Source organism: Xiphophorus maculatus, chromosome 8 (assembly GCF_002775205.1).
Source record: "Xiphophorus maculatus strain JP 163 A chromosome 8, X_maculatus-5.0-male, whole genome shotgun sequence".
Classification (NCBI taxonomy): Eukaryota; Metazoa; Chordata; class Actinopteri; order Cyprinodontiformes; family Poeciliidae; genus Xiphophorus; species Xiphophorus maculatus.
This window is the reverse complement of record NC_036450.1, coordinates 981,943-1,004,869: the sequence shown is the minus strand read 5'-3', so window position 1 is coordinate 1,004,869 and position 22,927 is coordinate 981,943. Positions and strand designations below refer to the sequence as shown.

Sequence of the window (22,927 nt, the reverse complement as noted above, 5' to 3'; positions counted from 1 at the left end):
AGGTTTTTAATAAAATCCAATTTATTCACGAACACATCCAAAAACAAGATTGGCGTAAAAGCTTTACATGTAGATTAAAACAGATATGAACTGGGGAGCAATAAGAGCTTAAATTGCAGAACGTTGTGTCTTGTTCCTGTGCAGGAGTGTGACGTTTGTGGAGTTAAATACAGCTGCTGAGTTATACTGCATTGCATATATTTCTAATAAGAAAAAGTGCCGACACTTGTAGGAGTTTGTCTCACAGTCAGTGGGTTGCTGGTTTGATTCCCACTGCCTGCCTCTGTCCATTCAATTCTAATTGCAACTATGTTTTTGCTAGTTCAATTTAACAGCATAATGAAGTAGCCATGTCACCTTCAGCTGTAAAAATGCCATATGTATCAAATAAGATATAAAAGAAAATTGACTATGTGAATGCCTTGAAAATGGGCTGCTGTCTCTTTAAAAACCTCCTACTGCCTCATAGGCATGGCTATGTCCACCCAGGCATTTTGCACAGCTTGATTTCTCAAACATACATGAAAGGATCAGGACAACACTCCAAGTATGTTTTTCATGAGAGAATATTAAAACACGATGTACTGCTCAGCACAGTCAATTTTACATAATACTGCCCCTTTAAAATGAAGGCAAATTACATCCTGTATTTAATGTTTTTGTCTAGACTTTGTTTCAAGGTCAAACTTACGACACAAATGACCAGAACAAAGCTTTTCTCAGAAATTTATTAATCAGATTTCCATTCATGTTTCACAGAATTTACATCAAATGATTACAAATAGAAGAAAATATAGTAAAATTGGAACATAATGTCAAACATACAAAGATCTAATAATGACTTATGATTCCAATGCATCTCTAAGAATAATAGTTTATTAGGAAATTAAAGTATTAAATATAAGTAAAAACCATAATGTATTTTGTAACAAAACAGTTGAAAGTCAAGAAGAGTACAACAGTCCATGTACTCAAAACCATTATCATGGTGCTGATGTTATGAGGCAATACAATCATAGGAACATTTACATCATATGTAATATAATCATCAAACTCAGCCAGAAGAATACAAAACTGTGCTTCTCCAGCTGTTTGTGAATTGTCATCAAATTATGATAAATTGCAAGGACACTAAACATATAATCGAGTATGGAAAGCAGATCAGTCATGTAATTACATTGCTAAAGCTCATGTGCTATAATGAACATGTTAAGGAAGTTACAGCGTAAGGACAAGTGGGATGTTTTTAGTATTTTGGATTTTCATAAAGGTTTTTTAAAATTATTTGATGTCTTATTTTGTATTAATAGAAACCTAAATAAAGAGAAACAAAAAATGATATTTTTAAACAGATACCTTTATGTTGTTAACATAAATCTTTTGTTTGGTTTATGAACAGGGTAAGATTTAGTTCAATGGAAGGAAATTGGAAAATGATCAATTCTGAAACCCGACCTTGCTTTGCATTGGCTGGTACCTCATGTCAACAGTGGTTGTTATTCTGATGGCATTGGCATTTTTTATTTTCTTGTGGTATTGCACTGAGAATTTAACATTAGGAATGTGTAGACCTGTGTTTTATGTGCCTGCATGTGTTTAAACTGAAGTCTATTTAAAAGTATGTAACACAGCTTACATGACAAACAATTGATATGAAATGAGAAATTGATCCCGGGCATTCATCCAAGCAACAAGTGCATTAATTCAAAGATGCACTCTTTAAGGATCCCATTTAGCTGATACCAGATTTGCTACTTGAAGCCCTTTTGAATTTTTTTGGTAGCTGCTTTCAATTTACCCCACATAGACAGAACGATTGTTCTGGTTCCTTCTTCCTCTTTGTTTTTCATCTCCTCCAGTTTCCGAATTTTATTGGCTTCTCCTCTTTCATCCAGCTTTTCAATCAAAAAGTCATATGGGACAAATGTGGACACTGAATTAACTTTCAAAGCAATCTGCCCCAAATTGTCAATATGTTGGAGAGCTTCTTCCAGCAGCTGCGACTTTTCTGCCTTCAGCTTTTTCAAGTCTTCCTCAAGATTACCCAAAAAATTCAAACCTTTTTCTTGTTTTGATTTTCTTTTAATCTCATCCAGGCTTCTCTGAACCCTTTTTGTCTTGTTAACATATCTCCACTTCCCTTTCACATGAGCAGATGCAGGACACTTTAAAGTACACACAGTGCACCGGCCATCTTTCATCACCTCACAGTCCTCGGGCTTTCTAGAGCTTGAACATCCAGGATAGTGACAGTTCTCCTCACAGATCGTACAACATACTGCCCCTTTTACTAAAATCATCAGCCAAATGTCTCCTTCGATGGCTTCTTTGCCTTTGTAGGTTTCATCAAATTCTACAGTGACCTTCTCATTAGTTTTGTTATTTTCATGTATCTCCAGAGCTTCTTTAATCTGTTTAATTTCTGCCTCTTTCAGCTCAGACAGACGGATTCTTTCCTGCAGGTTCTGGATGCAGGCGGACAATCTGATCCGTTCATTGAGAACATCTAAAGTCATGTCTAGTTTTCGGGGTGCAGTTTTTTCCAGAAAGGCAGTAAAGCCACTCAGACCTCCCATTGCTATTTTATCAGCATTTTTATGATGCTCTTCCTCTATTCGTTCTTCGTGTTGGCAGTTATTGAAAAGGAAGTAAACAGGTTGCTCCTTCTCATCTCTGGCACATTTAATCTTGGCAGCATTGAGAGCTTGAAGCAAGTCCCTTGGTCTTCTTCCATTGGAGTGAGTGACCAGAGCTACTATGTTTTTCTCAATGTCTTTTCCAAAAAGAGACATCACTGAATCAAAGATGTACTTCAGTCGGTCACTCAGACGATTCACGCTCGACTTCACCACCAGACCCACCGCATGAAGTTCGTGAATACCATTTTCTGATCGAAACAATTCAAATAATCTTTCACTGACAATGACATCAAGTTCAATCCCTCTAGTGTCTCCATATCCAGGAGTATCAATGATGGTCAGAGAGAAGGGCAGAGTTTTATCTTCAAAACCAAAGAGCTGGTACACAATCACATCTGATGTCTGGCTTTCTGTCTGACTTCTGTTCTCATCTTCTACTATCTGAAACCAGACTTTATCTTCAAATGTCACTCCCATGGCGTAGTTGACCATGGCGTTTATCAGAGTAGATTTCCCTGCTCCTGTTTCACCAACAAGCAGGATGGTTTTATTTGGCTTGTTGCGGTTTTTTGTCCCTACAGTCAGGCTGGTCAGGGTTCCAAAGATTTTTTTCTTTGTTTTGAGCTGGTAGACTTCAGGGGATCCAGAACGAATCAGGTCTCTGCTGGGAAAGATTTCTTGTGGAGAGTTGTTGCTGCAAAGAAAGCACATTTATTTTAAATATTTAAAAATAAGTTGGTTGTATTCAAAATTTACATCATACAAAAACATTTTCTCAGGTTCTCTATATGTAGTTTTTAAAATCTTAAACAAAAATTCATAATATAAGGCAATAAATAATTTACAGGACTGTATAAAGGACTTCTTGTTAAATGAACTCATAATAAATGCTAATTGATCATACTTGCAGTTGAGCAAGGCTTTGACCCCTTCATCCATCTGCTGGTCCACCTCCTGCAGTTTCTGTTGCTTCTCTGAGTCTCCTTTTTCTTCCATCTTCTCAATCAGGAAGTCCAAACTTATGTTGGTGGAAATGGAGCAAACTTTAAGCACAGTCTGATCCAAGCTTACAACTTTTTTGAAGGAGTTTTCTATGAATTGTGTCTTCTCTGATTTTAGACTTTCAATATCCTTTTCCAGAATCTCAAGAAGCTTTATCTTATATTTTGATGCTTTCTTATACATCTTTTTATATTCCTCTTTGGTTTTCTGCACCTTTTTTGTCTTGGCCACATACCTCCAGTTGGCTTTAACATGTGTTGATACAGGACATTTACCAGTGCAAACAGTGCAGTGGCTATAATGCATGACCTCACACTCTTCAGGGCTCAGGGCCATCGTACATCCTGGATAGTGGCAGTTCTCCTTACAGACGGTGCAGCAGACAGCTGATTTTAAGAAGGACATCTCACCACCAATAGATTCTTGTTCAATGCAGACTTCGTCTACTTCGATAATGTTTTCATTTTTATTCTGTTTGAGTTTCTTCAGAGCTTCTTGAAGCTGCCTATTTTCTTTCTGCTTCAGTTCATTTAGCTTGATTTTCTCCTCTAGATTTTGGATAGTGGCTGCAAGTCTGATTTGTGACTTAAACCCAAACTTCACCTGCAGCTGCTGAGGTGAAGCCTTTTTAAGAAAAAACATGAACTGACTCATCCCTGCCTCTGTCACTCTCCATGCTTTTTCCAGATCTAAGCTAGTTTCCTCTGTTCGAGACTCATTCTGACAGTTATTGAATGTAAAGTGAATAGGCTGGCTGTTCATGTCTTTTACACATGGAGTCTCTGCATCTTTAAGGGCTTGAAGAGCAACCTTAGGTATTGTTCCATCTGAGTGTGTGATCAGAGCCACAGTGATGTTTTGAAGGCCTTTCCCAAAAAGAGGGATCATTGACTCAAATATGTAACTCAGAGAATCACTAAACTGATTCTCAGTAGCCTTCATCACCATTGCCACTGCATGGATCTCATGAACTCCATCTTCTGATCGAAATAAGTCAAACAGTCTCTGACTTACAGTCACATCACGGTCCATCCCTCTATGGCTTCCACATCCAGGAGTATCAATGATGGTCAGAGAGTAGGGCAGAGGTTTATCTTTAAAATTAAAGATGTCATACACAATCACATCTGATGTTTGGCCATTCTCCTCTTCCTCCACAACCTGAAACCAGACTTCATCCTCAAACCTCACTCCCATGGTGTAATTAACCAGAGCATTGATCAGAGCAGATTTTCCTGTCCCAGATTCTCCAACAAGTAATATGGTTTTATTTATCTTCTTCACATCTTTTTCTCCTACAGTCACTCTGGTCAGCGTTCCAAATGGCTGTTTCTTAGTTTTCAATCGGCGGACTGTAGGGCATCCTACGCTGATCAAACCACTGTGGAAAGCAAACAGTTTAAATAAAAAAATCAGATTATTTTATCATTACATGTTTCACTTATTTCTGTACTCAGTTTTACTCTTGACAAGCTATTTATTTTCCCCTGAGAGCAATTTCCTAAATGAGAAATCTTATTCTGGCTGATTTTCAGGTTAGGGTTCAGTCTTATAATTTTCTCAATAACTATCAAGAAAATCCCGTGTCCAGCAGGAGATGGTTCCCTGAATGTGTCTGTTTTGACTTGGAACTCACTCTGTTGTTAACATGTAAAGTAGTTTTCCTCAGAATAAAACTTTATATTCCATGAAATGCATCAGATAGTGATTCATGGGTGACAGACACAATGGAAATTTAGTTACAAGTTAAGTACATAGTTAATTATTACAAAGCAGCTGAAAAAAATGTAGAGAAATAAAATGTCAATTCATGAAATCTATCAGAATGTCCTTGGACAACCAGTCAGCTGTTGTGGGGTGTTTTCAAAGTTACACAGTCAAAAGTTAATAACAATTAAGGTTATTTAGCCAGTCTTACTTTCACCATGTTATTTATTAATTAATAAATGTTACAGTTTCAGAGTAAATATTTATTTACTAAGCTAAATATTTACTTTGCAAGCTAAACATTAAGGTATAAAAAATCTGCAGTAATCTGCAGATTTTTAGGAGAAGATTTTTAATTTACTCACATATCCATGTTGTTATCTTTTATTAATTTCAGTGATGATCTGTCAGAAGATGAGGATATAGTATCTGGATAACATTTCTGGAAAACACATTTACATTGCTTCTTCAATTATCAAAAACTAAACAGTAGAAATACTCATCAAAAAAGAAATTATTTTCTTCTAACCGTGCCCATAACATTGCAGCTAGGGGAGGTTTTTAAACAAATCTTTTGAAATATGATTTATATTGTCTTTGTATCTGTAGAAAAAAACTGCAGTTGCCTTTGTGGGAGCAACATTTCAACCGTATCATCTGAACATATTTACAAATGTGTAAAAGGTGGAACGAAAGTCTACCATCAAAACAGACTGGGTCTATAATACATTATGATTATAGAGTGGAAGCTAGCAGAGGACAATGGTTGTTCCTGATTTCTTTACTAATAATCTCTGGATTACCAGGAACATTGAGGAGTTCCTGAACCAGAAGAGCAATCAGTGAGAGACATATATGGAAAGGAAGGCTGACAGAAAAAATACAGTAGATAATAATAATAATAGAATAGATAAAAATGAATAAGGTGGAGCAGAAACCCACCAGCAGAATGTGGAGGATGGTGAGTGACATTACTTGCTATGGATGGAAGAGCAATAAAACTGGATTATGATGCAATGATACTTTCTTATTCAAATTTGCTTTTCTTTCACATTAATGCATTTATTTTAATTGTCTAATTTATTTTCCTCCTCTGTCTTTTATTTGTTTTATTTTAATTATATTTTTATCTGTGGGCTATCTTTCCAAAATACTGACTTGTGTTGGTCTGCTACCCCCATTTCTAGGTCAGAATTATCTGATTCAGTCACAAAAAACAGAGCAGAAGTGATCAAACATGGATAAATATTTCTTACACAGAATGTGAGGTCTGGAGAAGATCCAGAAACTCTTCAAAGCTGAAAGAAACAAGAAACATCAGTATCAGGAAGGAATCTAGATCTGGAGTTTCTCCCAGTATAAATCTGTGGATGCTTGTGATCCAGAGATACAAATAAAAAACACAAGTACAATAAAATGTTGAGATTCTTTCATAAACTCATCCTCAACAGATGAACGAGCGCTTTATCTGTGCTGCAAAGTGAAGAAGTATCTTCTTTATGTAAAACACTTTCTACTAGAAGGTTTTCTACATTTATCAAGATTTTATTCTGAACAAAAAAATTACAAGTTTTGGCTTAATAATTAGGATTAAAATGATTTCTGGACTTCAAAAGATTTAACATATTTGACACAATCAACATGTCAGGCTGTTGCTGTGTATGAAGCGCTGTATCCTCATTTTAACATGAAAATACATAAACATGGATGGATTTTCAGAGCATAAGTCATTTATTGCTGAGCAAACTATATCAGAGAAATATGATTTACTGAAGAAATGGAATATTTTATATATGTGTGTACAGTTGCATAATCAGATCTGTGACCCGATTGCTAGAAATCTGCATTAAAAGAATACAAAGGACTCAAGTATGAGTAGCAGCTGTTCAGGTGAACATAGAAGACAAACGGAAAGCTGCAGATATGAAATATGAGATGAGGCACATGCATTGTACTAGGTTGAATATACAGGTTAGCTCAAAGCTTACATTTAAAATATAATGAAAAATATAAAAGGGCTGCACAGTGGTGCAGTTGGTAGAGCTGTTGCCTTGCAGCAAGAAGGTTCTGGGTTCGATTCCTGGCCAGGGGTCTTTCTGCACGGAGTTTGTATGTTCTCCCTGTGCATGCTGGGTTCTCTCTGGTTCTCCGGTTTCCTCCCACAGTCCAAAAACATGACTGCCAGGTTAATTGATCTTTCTAAATTATCCCTAGGTGTGTGTGTGAGCATGTGTGGTTGTGTGTCCTGTCTGTCTCTGTTGCCCTGCGACAGCCAGGCGACCTGTCCAGGTGACCCCGCCTCTCACCTGGAACGTTAGCTGGAGAGACAGCAGCTCCCTCCTGACCCCACTAGGGACACGGTGTTAGAAAATGGATGGATGGATGGAAAAATATAAACATGACAAAAACACCCAGTTCCTTTTTTTCACAGAAAAACTGTTTAAATAACTGAAATATTTCATTGTTCAGCATTTAATTTGTTTAATTAAATGTGTCAGAAAAGTCGTGGTCACAGCTGATAACTATTGACCCAGAAATGATCTTACCTGTTGTGGCTCAGGAATCTGATGGCGTCAGTGAAAGAATGAGCTGTGTTCAGACTTTTTAAGCTCTGTGGGAGGAGACAGACAGGTCACATGTTTTTAAAGACACAGGTAAACATTGTTGATCAGGTCTTTACCATTTTATAAAATTATTTCTGTCAAACTTTAAGAATAAAAAGCACATCAAAGATTTTACCATCTGTTTATTTAGTAAAGCAAGAAGTCAAAATGGAAAAATAACCCCGCTAAGCACTTGATGTATGCGAAATGTATGAATTTAAAGCAGATGTGTTTTCTTATGACCATCACAGTTGACCATGAAAATCCACAGGTTTAGAGTCAAATGGGAAAATACAAAAATACATAAAATAATAAACTACCACCATCATATAGTACCATTACCAATATGTTTTGAGTATTTTCTAGTACGGTTATCTGGGGTGGTGTTAAAGAGGAAATATATTTGAGTCAATTGCATGTGACAGTTTTCTTGTTTTCATTGATGGTTCATCAAGTTGGTGTCAGAGCATCTGGTACCTGAAGTTATATTAAACATGTTCCTCATGCTATCTATGGTTAGCCTGGTGCACACTAATCCTCACTGCTTCCTGTCTTCTGTCTTCAAGTTTAAATCCCTGCAGGCTGGACTGATTGAACTACTTATGAAATCATAGGAAGTGAAACTGAGAATCAAGTAAAATATATTTTACAGGACTTTTAGCTCACCATGTTAACTATTTTCTCCATGTATTCAATATAATTTCTATATTTGCTCAAATGTTAATACCTTTTATTTCTGAGTTATTATATTAAGCATAAGTTTAAACTGATACTTAATATCAGAAACTTGAGATTTCCCCGAGGAGATGCCCCAAGTGGCTGGAGAGAGGAATGTCTGGTCTCCCTTGTTAGCCTGCTTCCCCTGCGACCTGACTCTGGATAAATAGAAGAAAGTGGAAATGGAAATTGAGTTTCATCTACAACCTATAAATTAAGTTAAATTCTGCTATTTCAGTACTTTTAACTTGCATATAATCTTTGCCCCTCTAGTGGTCACAGGCACTATAGGATTTTTTAAATATTGGGAATAAAGGCATGTATTTGATTAATCATATATATATATATACATACTGTATATACTGTATATATATATAACACCTGTTTTTTGCTTTAGTCATGATCAGCAGAATTTGACCTTTTGACATCAAAATTTACAGAACAAACTCACACTGAAGACAGATTTCTACAAAATTATCAAAATAGTGACTTGAATAATTATATCTAATAATAATGATTAGATATAATAATCAGAAAGATCACTGATACTAAGACTGATTAATAAAGGAGCCAATACCTATCCTTGCAATCTTTACATTACTGGATCATACTTGTATTTTAATATATAGCCACCAATTTGATAAATATGAAACGATTTCACTAAGGTAAGATTTTAAATCAAATGATTGAGATACATTCTCCTGGCATTTCATCAAATAATCATCCCGCACATATGTGACCTTTCAAAATTCAGTTAGTCTGCTATTGCAACACTAAAGGATAGTACTGAAATTTTTAAAAGGTTAGCATATCTGTGATTGCATATATGCTAACCTTATTGGGTTTGTTCTATTTTCAAGCTTATCTGCTATAGAAGAGCTTAGTTTAGCAGTGCTGATGTCCTGTGGTCTGTCATGTCCTTGAACGCTTTAGTGTAGAAATCCTCTGTGCATTCATGCTGAGAAAACCAACACAGATTTGGTCTCAGTTTTATCCAGGTGTCTCCATACACCATTTGTTCTCACTGCATCAATCTCTCAAGTTCAATCACAAGTTTACAGTTTCACAGGTCAGCTGATACAGAACTACCTTACATATTGAGTCAGGACATGACAGTGATCGGTTTAGTTTAGCCCCCCTTGTCACCTATTACCTTTCTCTAATGAACCATTTTTTATTTTCTGCCATAACCAGATAGGGTTTTATCCCTAATACCAGATATTTATCCCTAATGTCTTAGTAGTCGATAGTATATATTATGTTCAGTTTAACAAGTTTCTTTAATTGTTTGGAAGAAAAACAAGCCCACAGCATCACCATATGTATATCAGTGTAGGTGAGATGGTTCTCCACATCCTTTGTTTTTTGCCAGGGCCACTTGCTGTTTTTACTGAAAAGCTCAACCCTAGTTACAGCTACACAAACTATGTAGACCTAGTTTGAGTCTTAGTAGTAGTTTAACAAACTATTTGATCATGGACAGATTTTCACTAACAGATACCTTAAGGACAAGTTATTATCTCTGGAAGATTGCTATAAATAAATATAACAGTGAATCTTACATACTAAGGTCATATTAAGGATTACCTTAATACTGGAATGGAGGCGATAACTTCCAATGAATAACTGCAGTGTTTAATTCTCCAATTCAACACAAACTAACATCAAACCTGGAAAATAAAATAGAAAGTAAAGATGGAGGCTGAGAACAGGCGATTTTTAAAAAGAGAAAAACCATGAAGTGTACAATAAAAAAAGTCATTGTATTGTGCACGCCAGTGACTTGAGTTCTTTTAGGAGGACAATAAGAAATTAAAGCTGAGGTTAACTATTGCCATCTTTAGATTAAAAATGCATGCAATAAATACATTTTCTAAAATATTTAATCATACATAATTAATGCTTCAAATGTTGGAGAAATTACACGTTGCACCGTGCCGTGACGTGCATTTTAAAATCAGTCATCTAAACACACCTGAGACCAACCATACTGAGGTTTGTGTGAGATAAATGTAAAGATAGTATTGATTCTGTGAAAGGGATAACATTGTATTGCTGTCAAAGATCTCCCTTTCCTCATAACTGACATATCTGCAGGAAGATTTCTTTCAACTACTTATCAGCATGGAATGTAAAATTCTTTTAAAAACAAAACTCATCATTCGTCTCCAAACAGACTGAACAGATAGTCCTGTTAACTGATCTGTTTTCAGCAGCACTACTGAGAATCCTGACACTTCTGATGGTTCTGACCCAAGACAGATTTCAAGCACTATGCAATGAACATCTCTGAATGGGAAATTAAATGTTATAGTATCATATTTTCATAAATAAATTAGCTTAAGACAGTTGGAGAAGTGGCATGTGTTGTGTGACATACTGTGCATTGTAAAAGGTCTTATCTGAAAAAAGCTGAGACCAAGCAGAACTAGAGGTTTCAGTACAGTGGTTCTCAATGAAACAATCGTTGTCTGATTTTGCAGACAAAAAATACTGTAATCATGTTAAAGCTATGAGGGTATCTTAAAAATACTTTTAGTTTCTCTTCACGAAAGTGAAAAAATGTTAAGCTCTGTGAATTAAAAGCAGACATAAAATATAATTTGCAAAGTTTTGACAATGATGTAGCAAAGCCAAACAAGCAGTCATGAAAACATCTTCAGGTATCCTTCTGTAGAGCAAAGCTGCCTTAAAGCATGCAGACAACCAGCTTCTCCATATGTTAGATATGCAATGACAGGTCATGAAATATATGTAAATAAATACAAAATAGTGTTTGCAGTTACCAAAGTTGATGAAAATTAACAGGTTGTGAACTCTTATTTTCACTGGAAAAAATACACAAGCATTACTTTTATGAAGCACCCTAATGTAATGAAACCTCACCTTCCAAATACTCTTAAACCTGTCAGCATGTTGGCTTGTCTTCTCATTCACCATAAACAGTTTTTGGAATATGTGTATAGCAGAGTACGAAACCTAAAGATGCTCTGAGCACCAAGTGTATGCTGAAATCACAGAATGTAACATAAACATTTTATTGTAAGGTGTGTCTTCACACATCCTTGTAACTTCAATAAATATTTTTCCAATATTTGTTAAAGCAAACTAGACTTCTAATAAATGTTAGCCACAAATAAAATATATCACAATGAGTCATGATCTGTAGTACAAGGCTTCTAGATCTTTCTTCAGATAACAATTGTTCAATGCATATTAAAAGGTTGAATGTCCAACAGTGAAACCTTGTATACCATGCCGTTCATTTTAAAAAGCTTTATCTGAACACAGCCTACACCAACCATAACAGCAGATTCAGATCAGTGGTTGTGAATGAAACAAACAAAGCAATGAGGGTAAAATCTATAAAGCTGCTATGAAAATATTTCAGTTTCCTGAAGTGATAACATTTTGTTCCCGTGTAAGAAAAAACTCCTGCTGAGCAACATATTTCTAGTCATTTTAGCATTTCTTATGAAATAAAACAAATTGCTATGGATAATAAATCTAAACTTTAACTCAGTTTCCCAGACTTGCAGCACCAACCTCGACTGACTGGAGACAGACGATTGTTCTAAAAGTTTAAAATACTATTATATGTTAGTATAACTGGGATAGTACATACTAAATGTATGATATTCTTAAATTGAGAGAGTAAAGGTGGAAATCAGGCTGCATTGATTTTGTAAAAATATTTAGGTGTTTGTCTTGAGAAATCTATGAATGCTGTCATGAAAAAATAAATTAAATGTTATGTTTTATCTTAAAATCAAAGGCACTTTGTTTAACTTAAAACCAGAAACTTGAAATAAATTGAAATTTAAGTGTTTATTTCACTTACTGATGGCATTAAATATTCATATACTGAAATATGAAGAATGAGACACTGGACTTAGTTTATTTAGCAGCAATGCAGTTTAGCACAGACGTCATCAATCAGACAGTGTAACAAAAGAAAGCTTCCAGCTTAGTTCAGGGGCAGTCGAACACTAAAGCTTCAGTGAAATCATGTGACCGGCGTTTCCTCCTCCTCTCACAGAATATAAAACTCTGAATGCTGATTTCGCTTTACTCTTCCTGCCTTGACAGCCTCACTGAATATTGTGAAGAGTAGTTGTGTGACTCACTGCACAGGTAGGAAAACTTCCTAATGTTAGAACCTGAATGCTGAAGGTTAGATTATAAACTGAGACTTTTACTTGTTATGTGCACATTTTTAAATAACTACTTAAATTAAACAACTGTTTAACAATTAGTTGAACATGAAAATAGATGGTTACATGAGTTGAAAATACAACAAAGATGTCCCCTTATGGCAGTTGTACTTCCTCCATTATAATTCTCTCCTAAATATTGCACATTAATTACTTTTTAAGAGATTAGGTCTGGTAAGTAATAAACAATGTGCCTGACATGACATTAACTACACTCAAACATAAAAACAGAATTTGAGAAATAACAGTAATAATAACTTTGCTATTTGTCTTTGGTTAGTCACAAAACAACCTGACTGGAGTGAACATCAACTTCATCATCATGCAAAAAATGTAAGTAGGAAAAACATTTATTTTTTTTACAAATAGTTTAAATCTGTACTGATCAAACCAAGGAAAAGTTTTAAAATTTGTAGCATATTTCAAATGTTAACTTATTGTTTATGTGTAGTAAAAGGAAAATAAGTAAAAATATAAGAAAAATAAGAGAAAAAATCAACTTCTGTAAATTTAGAAAAATTTTGAGGTCAAAACATTTATCCTGTAGCTTTTTGTGCACAACTTTATCCACCATTAGTTAAAAGGGGAATAAATTCTAGTTTTGCCAACCATATGCACAGCCTGTTTAAAAAAGAAAAGCTCTTTAATTTAAAACAGACAGAAATAAGTAAAATATAAAGTCTCAGATGGGATCTAGATTATGGAGTTTGCAACATTAGTCTCAGACAGTGCCACAGCAGGTGTTAGTAGGAGTCAGACAATGTAAATACCTGCAGAATATTCATGTTGATGCAGTAAAGATAGCCAGATTCTTCCAGTCTCTGACCGCCTTTGTGCCAACTACACAGATCAACTTATTCAATAACTTTTTATTATTTTCTTTTTATGCATAAGGCAAACACATTTAAAGTAAGGTCAACTAATTTAGGAATTCTGCAGATTAAGCAAACTGTTTGTATGCTAAAAAATGGGTAAAGCAAATTCTCGGTTGACTTTCCCATATTTTAAGTAATTGTCTAATAGCCTCTCACCTAATTGAGTTTGCTGTTCCATGATGAAACAAATAAATGCACTGACTGAAACTACCAGTGAAAAAAATTATCAAACCACATTAATTTGAAAAGTATTTCCATTTCAACATAGTATAGCAAATATTTTCTGCTCATTTAACTGGATCTGGGTGGCAGTGTTGTCTTCCAGTGTGTTCCCAAACTGGTGTTTTTGAGTTGTATTAGGCCCAACTAATAATTTTGTAGCTTAACTTTACCAGAGTGCTAACAGTTTTCCATCAAACATAATTGAATCAACATAAACTATGTCATATTTGGGGTGTGTTGTTAAGTTCAGGATACACTTTAGCTGCTTCAGGCATTAATGTTTCAGCAGTTTTTCACTTTTAGGAGAAAATCAGTGTACACCTTCTTGTTTTTCATTTTCAACCATAATTGAGTTGGCACAGAAGACGTTGTGTGTTTAGGCTCATCCACAAAACCAGACGGGTCCAGACTGCAACAAACAATGAGGTCTGCAGAGAAGCTATCCCAGGCTGACCTTCCCTCCATCCAGGACTGCCCTGTTCCATGAGTCAGGAACAGGGCAGTTAGCATCTCTGCAGACCCCACACATCCTGGACACAAACAGTTTAGACTGTTACCTTCAGGTCAGCTCAGGGTTGTCCCCCGCCTTTCTCTCTGATGAGTTAGCTTTTGCCTGGCTCTGGTGACCTTCATTTGAGTTTTAAAACAGGAATGCGAGTTGTGAGTGCAGGGAAAACATGCAGCAAAGGTCAACAAGCTGAGACTTGAACCTGTGATGGCCTCGGTGAGGACCAAGGCCTCTGTATTTGGGTCTCATGCTTTACTCCTGGGCCGCTGCTCCCACACAATTAAATTTTTTAAGGTTTTTTGGGCTCTAGTGGCCTTTACTTGAAAGTTCTCAGACAGGAAAGTAGGTAATGATCGAGAGGGAAGACATGCACCAAAGGTCTCCAGCTTGTGCTTGACCCCTCCACCACCACAGCACCCACATATTTACATTGTAAGTGTTTTAAAGACAGTGAAATCAAACCAAAAATAACATTTATTTTTTGTACTCAAATCTGGTGAGATTTTTATGGAATAAAAAAAACTAAGTGCTTCATTATGTAGAAAAATAATGAAGCCCACATAAATATGAGCTGAGCTGCTGTTTAAGAATCAGCTAATTTAATTATATGCTCATTCATACTTGTCAACAAGGTGGCTTATTTTATCAGTCACCCTTAAGTGGAGCCACCTTTGGATAATTACCTTTTTTGTCAAAAGGGTTTCATGATCTAGTGCCACACAACAAGGGTGTAAAACTGTAAACAAAAATATCAACTTGTGAAACAGTAGAAATGAAATTGCTGCCATCTGCTGGTGGTTCTGAGATACTGAGGAAATTTAAAATGGAACAAATTCTTTACAAGTTGTAACAGCATTATCTTATGATTGATCCAATCATCAAGATCTACCATAGATTAACTCAAAAATTGATAAATGAAGAAACAGTAAAGGGTTTTAAGGAAATGTTGTTACATTCAGGTCCATATGCCAGCACAAGATCCAGAGTACCGAGACAGGAGTGGGTAGTTCTGCAGATACATTGAGGAAAGACAATCAAATTTAAAATAGTATTAAAGGTTACATTTAAGCCATCGCTTCCAGTGTCAACAAGAATGCCAAAATGCCCTACTTTATTGAACTTTTCAGATTATAACAGTTTATAAATTAGCACATAAGTAGGAAACCAATAGAAAATCTTGCTCAGAGCCACTGAAGCATTTAGGTCATACAGAACAAAACATGTCTCCTGAGGTGCCATGCAGCCACTGAGTGTTTTGCCTCAAGCAATCAAGAATTATAAAACCTTTTATGGAGCAGAAAAAATGTTCTGAGGAAATTAATAAAATATGAAATTTGAATAAAGTTAATCAACAAAAATGTTACAATTTCTTTTTGGTATCTAACTTATTTTCCTGCCATAATTATTGGCACTGTGGCAGTCAAACCCTTCTTCTGACAGTGAAGCAATTTTCTGCATATTTTCTAAAGTATTCTGATGGTTTTTATTCAGGTTAGAAATCTGACTAGACCATCCAGAACATTATTATAACTTCTAATCAAAAGAAACCCATTGGTCAAATTAAAAGATTGTTTTAACCTAAATCTGCCAGGGGTATGAACAACTTTGGGCCTACTAGTATATTTCTGCATGAAATAAAACCCCAATATCTACACATCTTAAATCTATAAAGGGTAAATTATGGATTTTTTTCTACAGGAATGTCTGTCAGAAATACAAGGACATCATCTCTAAAAGTCATCAGATCTATTCAGGAACTCCTGCTATCTTCCAGCTAAACGTAGAAAAAACAGAGCTCGAAGCCCTGACTCAAATCACTTTTGGTAAAAAAAACATCAACAAGATAAACAAAACTATCTTACTTGTTGGAGAATCAGGGGCTGGAAAATCAACCCTGATCAACACTATGGTCAACTACGCCATGGGAGTCAAGTGGGAGGATAAAATCTGGTTTCAGATTGTAGAGGAGGACGGGAGGAATCAGTCTGACAGTCAGACATCAGACGTGATCGTGTACGAGATTTTTGGTTTTGAAGGTAAAACTATGCCGTTCTCCCTGACCATCATCGATACTCCTGGATTTGGAGACACCAGAGGATTTGAATATGATGCAAATGTCAGTCACAGATTGTTTGACTTGTTTCGATCAGAAGATGGAGTTCATGAGATTCATGCAGTGGGTTTGGTGATGAAGGCTACAGATAATCGTGTTAATGACAGATTATCGTATGTCCTGAACTCAGTGATGTCTCTTTTTGGAAGAAACCTAGAGAACAACATTGTTGCTCTTCTCACTCACTCAGATGGACAGAGACCCAGAAATGCCATTGAAGCCCTTGAACAAACAAAAATTAAATGTGCCAAAAATGAAAAGAACCAGCCTGTTTACTTTCTGTTTGATAACTGCCAGAATGAAGACCGAACAGAAGAAGAAGACGCAGAATTCCTGCAAATAGCAGACAAAATTTCAGACAAAGGAATGAGAGCACTCACAGCATTCCTGCATAACACTGCACCTAAAAGACTGATGACCACTGCTCAAGTTTTGAAAGAGCGCATCAGCCTGATGGCCTCTGTCCAAAACCTCCAGGCCAGAATCCAACTGACTGAACAGAAAGAGAAGGAAATCAATGCAATCCAAGAGGCTCTAAAGAAACATTCAGAGGAGATGAGTAGGAATGAAAACTTCACTGTAGAAATTGTGGGGGTCTACAAGGTGAAGGAACCTACTAAAAGCAGAAAGCTGTTTATGCTTAGTTTTTTTGAAAAAGCTATGTGCTGCACAGTCTGTGAGGAAAACTGTCACTATCCTGGATGTACACTTGCTCTGAGTCCATCCTACTGCGAAGTCATTCAAGAAGGCCGCTGCACTGTCTGCACTGGGAAATGTCCCGCATCGGCTCATGTAAGAGAGGCCTGGAGATATGTCAACAAGACCAGGAGAGTTCAGTGGACTATGAAAGCTATGGAAGAGAAGTATATGAAGAACAAGGCAGATTGCGAGAAGAAGTTAAGCCTTTTAAAACATATGGAAAAGGACATGAAGGAACTTTCAACACAGAAGTCCCAACTTGTTGATGAAGCCTTCAGACACGTTGTTCGACTGGAGCAGATCGCCCTGAAGGTTGATTCAGTTTCTACATTTTTGTACTTGGACTTTCTGATTGAGAAGCTGAAAGAAAAGGGAGATAGAGCAAAGGTGCAGAAACTGGAGGAGATGAACAGCAGACAGGATGAAGGAACTAAATTAGCACTGCAGTATGTGTGGGGTAAAATAACAGATACAATGCAATGAACATAAGAGAAACACTAAGACACCTTGCACATCAATGCACAACCCTGGGTTAGGGTTAGGGTTAGGAAAGAAACTAATAGTATTTGGAAAAAGGCTGCAACAACAATGTGGAAAAAGTGAAGAGTTTCTATACTTTCCAGATGGAGAGTAAATGACTAAACCTAAAAAGTGTAAGTTTAGTTATTACAACATAAGGAAATTGTTTCCTTAACAGATAAATTTAAGCTACTTTATTTCTGTAAATATACACATTTTAATTAATTAATATATTTTCTAGTAGCTTTTCCCAGTGGAATACCTGAACCTATTGGATTACAGTAAAAAACCTCAACATGAAAACATACATGTGATGTTATTTAAAGGGATAGAGAACTGTTGAATGCATTAAAACATCATTGAGCTTGAAGTTGGTTAAGATATTTGTACAGCATTTGGTCTGATCAGACCAACCAAGTCAGAACTTGTTAAATGCTTTAAACTGTAATTCTTTACAGTTTAAAAAGTGTTAATATGATAGAAAATTCTTGTAATCAATTTTCTTGGTTGTACAATTGACTTTGGCTTGTTAAAGTGAATCTGTCTTTCTTTGGCTTTAAATAAAGGAATCTTCATTGGATAACAAGCATTGCTTTCTTAGTGTTACATTACATCAAAGTAGTTATGTTTATAGCATGCAGAACAAAATGCTTTAATCTTGAGAAACCAGTTGGTACATGGGTGGAAAGAGAAATCATTAAAGAGCAAGGAGAAAACATTTAACATTTTAGAAGAAAACAATAGGAATGCAATTTTTTAGTTGAACTGGCATGTTTCCTGTAGTGTATTAGCATAAACTAACATTTTAACTACTTAAGGAAAAACATGTCTACCTGAATAGGCCTTTAATTGTTTGGATTTTTTTTCTGACACGATAAACAATATCTCCCATAAAACTATCAGAAATATAAGTACAGTTTGTATTTTTGTTTATTTTCTGTTACTCTACCTATATGAACCAAAGATCAAAGGTTCTTTGAGCAAGTTTGTGCTTTTTCTTTTGCAGGATCGAGAATCCCACTCTGACAAAACTGATTTCCACTTGTGACTTAATCTCCTCAGGACATCCAAAGATCTATCAACTGAAAACAGAAACAAAGAAGTTTGGATCTCTGTCCAAAGTGACTTTTGGTACAAAAGACACTAAGCAGAATAATAAAACCATCTTACTTGTTGGTGAAACAGGGTCAGGAAAATCCTCCTTGGTCAATGTTATTTTCAACCATGTAATGGGAGTTCAGTTTGAGGATGGGGTCTGGTTTCAGATCGTAGATAGGCAAGAAGGTGAAACACCAGATGTGATCATATATGAGATCTGTAGTTGTGAAGGTAAAATTCTGCCCTATTCAATCACCATCATTGATACTCCTGGATATGGAAGCACCAAAGGAATCAAACAAGATGACATAGTCACTGGCAGGATGCGTGAATTGTTTGAGACAGAAAACGGTTTTCACATAGTTCATGCAGTAGGTCTGGTGATGAAGGCAACTGATAACAGACTAAGTGACAGATTGATGTACATCTTTGATTCGGTGATGTCTCTGTTTGGAAATGACATGGAGAAAAACATTGTGGCTCTCATGACTCACTCAAATGGAAGAACACCTAAAAATGCTCTTCAAGCTCTTGAAGTTGCAAACCTCAGATGTGCAAAAAATGAAAACAATCAACCAGTTTATTTCTTGTTCAACAACCAGCAGAATGAAGATCGCACAGATGAAGCAGAGTACTTTACAAGAGCTGATAGAATATCAGAGAAAGGAATGCGAGAGTTTACGGCCTTTGTTGAAAAAGTTTCACCTCAAAAACTGAAAATAACAACAGAAGTGATGAATGAACGCATCAGACTGACAGCCTGCATCCAAAACCTGCTGGACAGAATCAGACTGACTGAACAGAAGGAGACAGAAATCAAACAGATTCAAGAAGGACTCAAGATGCATGAAGAAGAGATGGGAAAAGAGGTCACGATACTTGTTGATGAGCCCTATGTTACTAAAGAAGGTATCAAAGGTGGACAGAAGTGGCTAATCTTCTATCAAGGAGCTGTGACCTGTCCTGTCTGTAAGGAAAACTGTCACAAAGATGGATGCACCAAGACCTGGTTTCCTGAGTTCTGTGAGGTGATGAGAGGAGGCCACTGCACTGTTTGTTCCAAAAAGTGTCCTGCATCAGTTCATGTTAAACAAACATGGATATACAAGAACACAACCAGGAGAGTTGAGAAGAAAATACCGAAGAGGAAACATGACTGTGAAAATAAAACAAAGTTTGAGGACCAGACACTTTATCTGGAAAACCTTGAAAAGGAAAAGCAGCAACTTCTGGAAGAAAAATCCAAACTTGTGGATGAGGCCTACCAACATGTCATTAGACTGGAGGAGATTGCTCTCAAAGTTGATTCAGTGTCTATTAATGTCCACTTGGACTTCCTGATTGAGAAGACAAAAGAAAAAGGAGACACAAGCAAAGTCCAGAAACTGGAGGAACTGAAGAGAAAAGTGGATGAAGGAACCAAAGCAGCACTAAGATACAAACGAGTTTCTCAAGTGTAGTTTATGATGAGAAATAAATCCCAGAATAAGAATCAGATATTTCACTGGAAATATTAAAAAGTTTAACACTTATTCAGACATGTTTCTTAATACTCTACTGCATATATATATGCAGTGATATGGTCATATATAAGTAATAAATGTAAATAATAATTGAGGTGAAAATACTAGTTTAGTTTTTCAAAAGTATATTTTATGTATTTGGTTTTATTTTAACATTGTTTTGATTAAGAGACCTGAACTCACAGATTTGTATTTCTGCCCAGGTTAGGACTTTGTATTGACTTCCATTCACTTAGTAGCTTCATCTCTCTCTCTCTCACACCCCCACACACATTACGCAATAAAATTAATGTTAAGTGCAAAATTTACTCAGGATCTCAGAGAAATATTGTTTTTAAATTATATTTCTCATATAACCTGTCAGTTTTTTTGTTCGTCAGTACTTGTTTATTGCCTGTTATTCTCATGTTCATTGTTTATTGTTGCTATAGTATTTGTGTTTATGTTTTTCTTGACTCTAAGCCTGAACATGAGTTCCTGTGGACCCAAACTAGAAGAATAAATGTCAAACATTTTGACTAACTGATGGAGCACTTCTTGATCCCTGTTAAAGACAAGATAACATCATTGCCTTCAGCTATGATTTTGTTGTTGGCTACAATTAACACTAAAAATCATGAACAAAAACTCACTGATGCATTGTTCTTGAAAATCAGTAATTTTTTAAACTGTTGCTGGATTTAGATGCTGAGCACCAAACATCTCAGGGTTGAGCTGTGTTTAACAATAATTGTCCATTTCATCAGATCACTGCTGAGAAACTATGTTGTGTTTGGTGGAAATGAATTCATATTAAAGCCATTTTTAGATGTTTTTACTCACCAAATGGTTATTTGTGCACAACTTTGACACAGCTCCTCTCCTGACGGCCCCAGCTCGTTGTCCCCCAGACTGCATAACTCCGGCAGCGTGAGGGCATCACAAATGTCTCAGCTTACAGTCGCAGACCCTTTAGCACAGCGGGAGATATAAAATGATGTATTGGACCAAACAACAAAGCAATAATCCAACTGAAACAATAGAGTTTGAATGATATGAGGCTGTTTATGTAGTGAACATCCTTTAATAATGTACTACTACCCATTATGGAGATCACTTGCAGGATATGTTTATTCTAGGAAAGTCTGCTGTATACGAGTTCCAAAGAGCCTCACCTCCTATATTTGTTATACAGATATATCCTTTATGTGGAAATGTAGTTAAGGTTTGGCTTTTAGAGAAAGATTTGTGCCAATTACAATTGCCATTGTTTTAGAAATATTTAAATGTTAGAAATATTTCTTGAGCAAAATCTCCACTTTGGGAGCTTCAATGTATACTGAGATATACAATCAAGCTTTTATTCAAAGTCAGTTTTAATTTCACTGATAGACTTTACTGTGAATTTCCCCCTGGAGATTAATAAAGTATATTCATTAAATCATTTACCGTAGTGTCATCAAACACTGAGATGACTGCTTTGCTTATCACTGATGGTAAATCACTTGTAAAATCTGTATATAGAATTTGGCCAAGACCAGATTTGAACTGGGGAATTTACTAAGAAAAGTGGAGTTTATTACTTGGACTGCAGATGATGAGAGCCAGTGGAGCGAGTGAGGGAATGCAGGGTGAGAACCATGAGTGAAGTGTGTCTGAAGGATGCCGATGTTTATTGGGACAGGTTGCACAGAGGAAGCAGGTCTCAGGAGCTTGAATGTTGCGAGCTGTGGAGCAGAATATCTGGAAGGTAATTGTTTCACTGGTGGAGGGTTCCAGAGATTCACTCAGGGAAGGTTTCCACATGAGGAGATAATCAGAAAAAACAGAATCAGCAAGACTTCATAAATGAGTCAGCAAGATCAAAAGAGACTACAAGGGACTTAGGTTTTACCACGAGGCTCATCACTCAGACAACGAGGAATTGGAAGCCAAGTCCTGATATTCTGTTGATGATCACCGATGATCTGAATATGCACAAAGGCACACCTGTGGAGATCCATCCTCCAGGTACTTGTCCTATTGCCCCCTCTGGTGGAAATTTGTAAGAAAGCACTAAACACATGGAGGACACCCCAGGTCCCTGACAGCCCATGTAGTTAATCCACAAATAAAATAAAGTGTAGCATCAATAATGAAACTAACCCTCTGCTGGTAATATAACTCTGTGTGTCATGCTAACTCTCACTATTTTGCAGAATCAACAGTACTGCTGTTTCTATACTTTTGTGTTTTAGCACTTTTTGTTAAGTATGTTTTGATGCCCTTAAGTCTATTGACGAGAAATTCACACTTTCAGGCTTGTTGTTTTGTCCCGCTGCCATGGTGAATCACGTTATCATTGATGAACGCTTTGTCTCTACTCGCATTCATGCTTAATTTAGAGGTGACTTGATCCAGAATCGAGTTACCCAGTTGAAATCTCCTTTTCAGAGACTAAAACCCTGAGTACAACAGAGCTCGGCAGGTTTATTCAGAGTATCAATCTAATACTCAGAACTTGTTTTTC

General features: G+C 36.2%; 1 protein-coding gene across 1 annotated transcript; it reads right to left on the bottom strand.

Moving 5' to 3' along the window:
* Positions 1-1,351: 1,351 nt before the first annotated feature.
* Positions 1,352-22,230, bottom strand: LOC102228934. Its single transcript, XM_023337943.1, has 7 exons — positions 22,002-22,230; positions 21,262-21,388; positions 7,895-7,959; positions 6,605-6,646; positions 5,714-5,790; positions 3,544-5,022; positions 1,352-3,333 (listed from the first exon to the last, which is right to left on the bottom strand). Exons 5-7 carry the CDS (start codon positions 5,719-5,721, stop codon positions 1,752-1,754), a joined length of 3,069 nt encoding a protein of 1,022 aa, XP_023193711.1. The 5' UTR covers positions 5,722-5,790; positions 6,605-6,646; positions 7,895-7,959; positions 21,262-21,388; positions 22,002-22,230; the 3' UTR covers positions 1,352-1,751.
* Positions 22,231-22,927: the final 697 nt, after the last annotated feature.

Coding starts and splice junctions, on each gene's coding strand:
- LOC102228934 (XM_023337943.1), bottom strand. Junction 3,334..3,543: donor AAAGCCTTGCTCAACTGCAA/GTATGATCAATT, acceptor CTTTCTTTGCAG/CAACAACTCTCCACAAGAAA.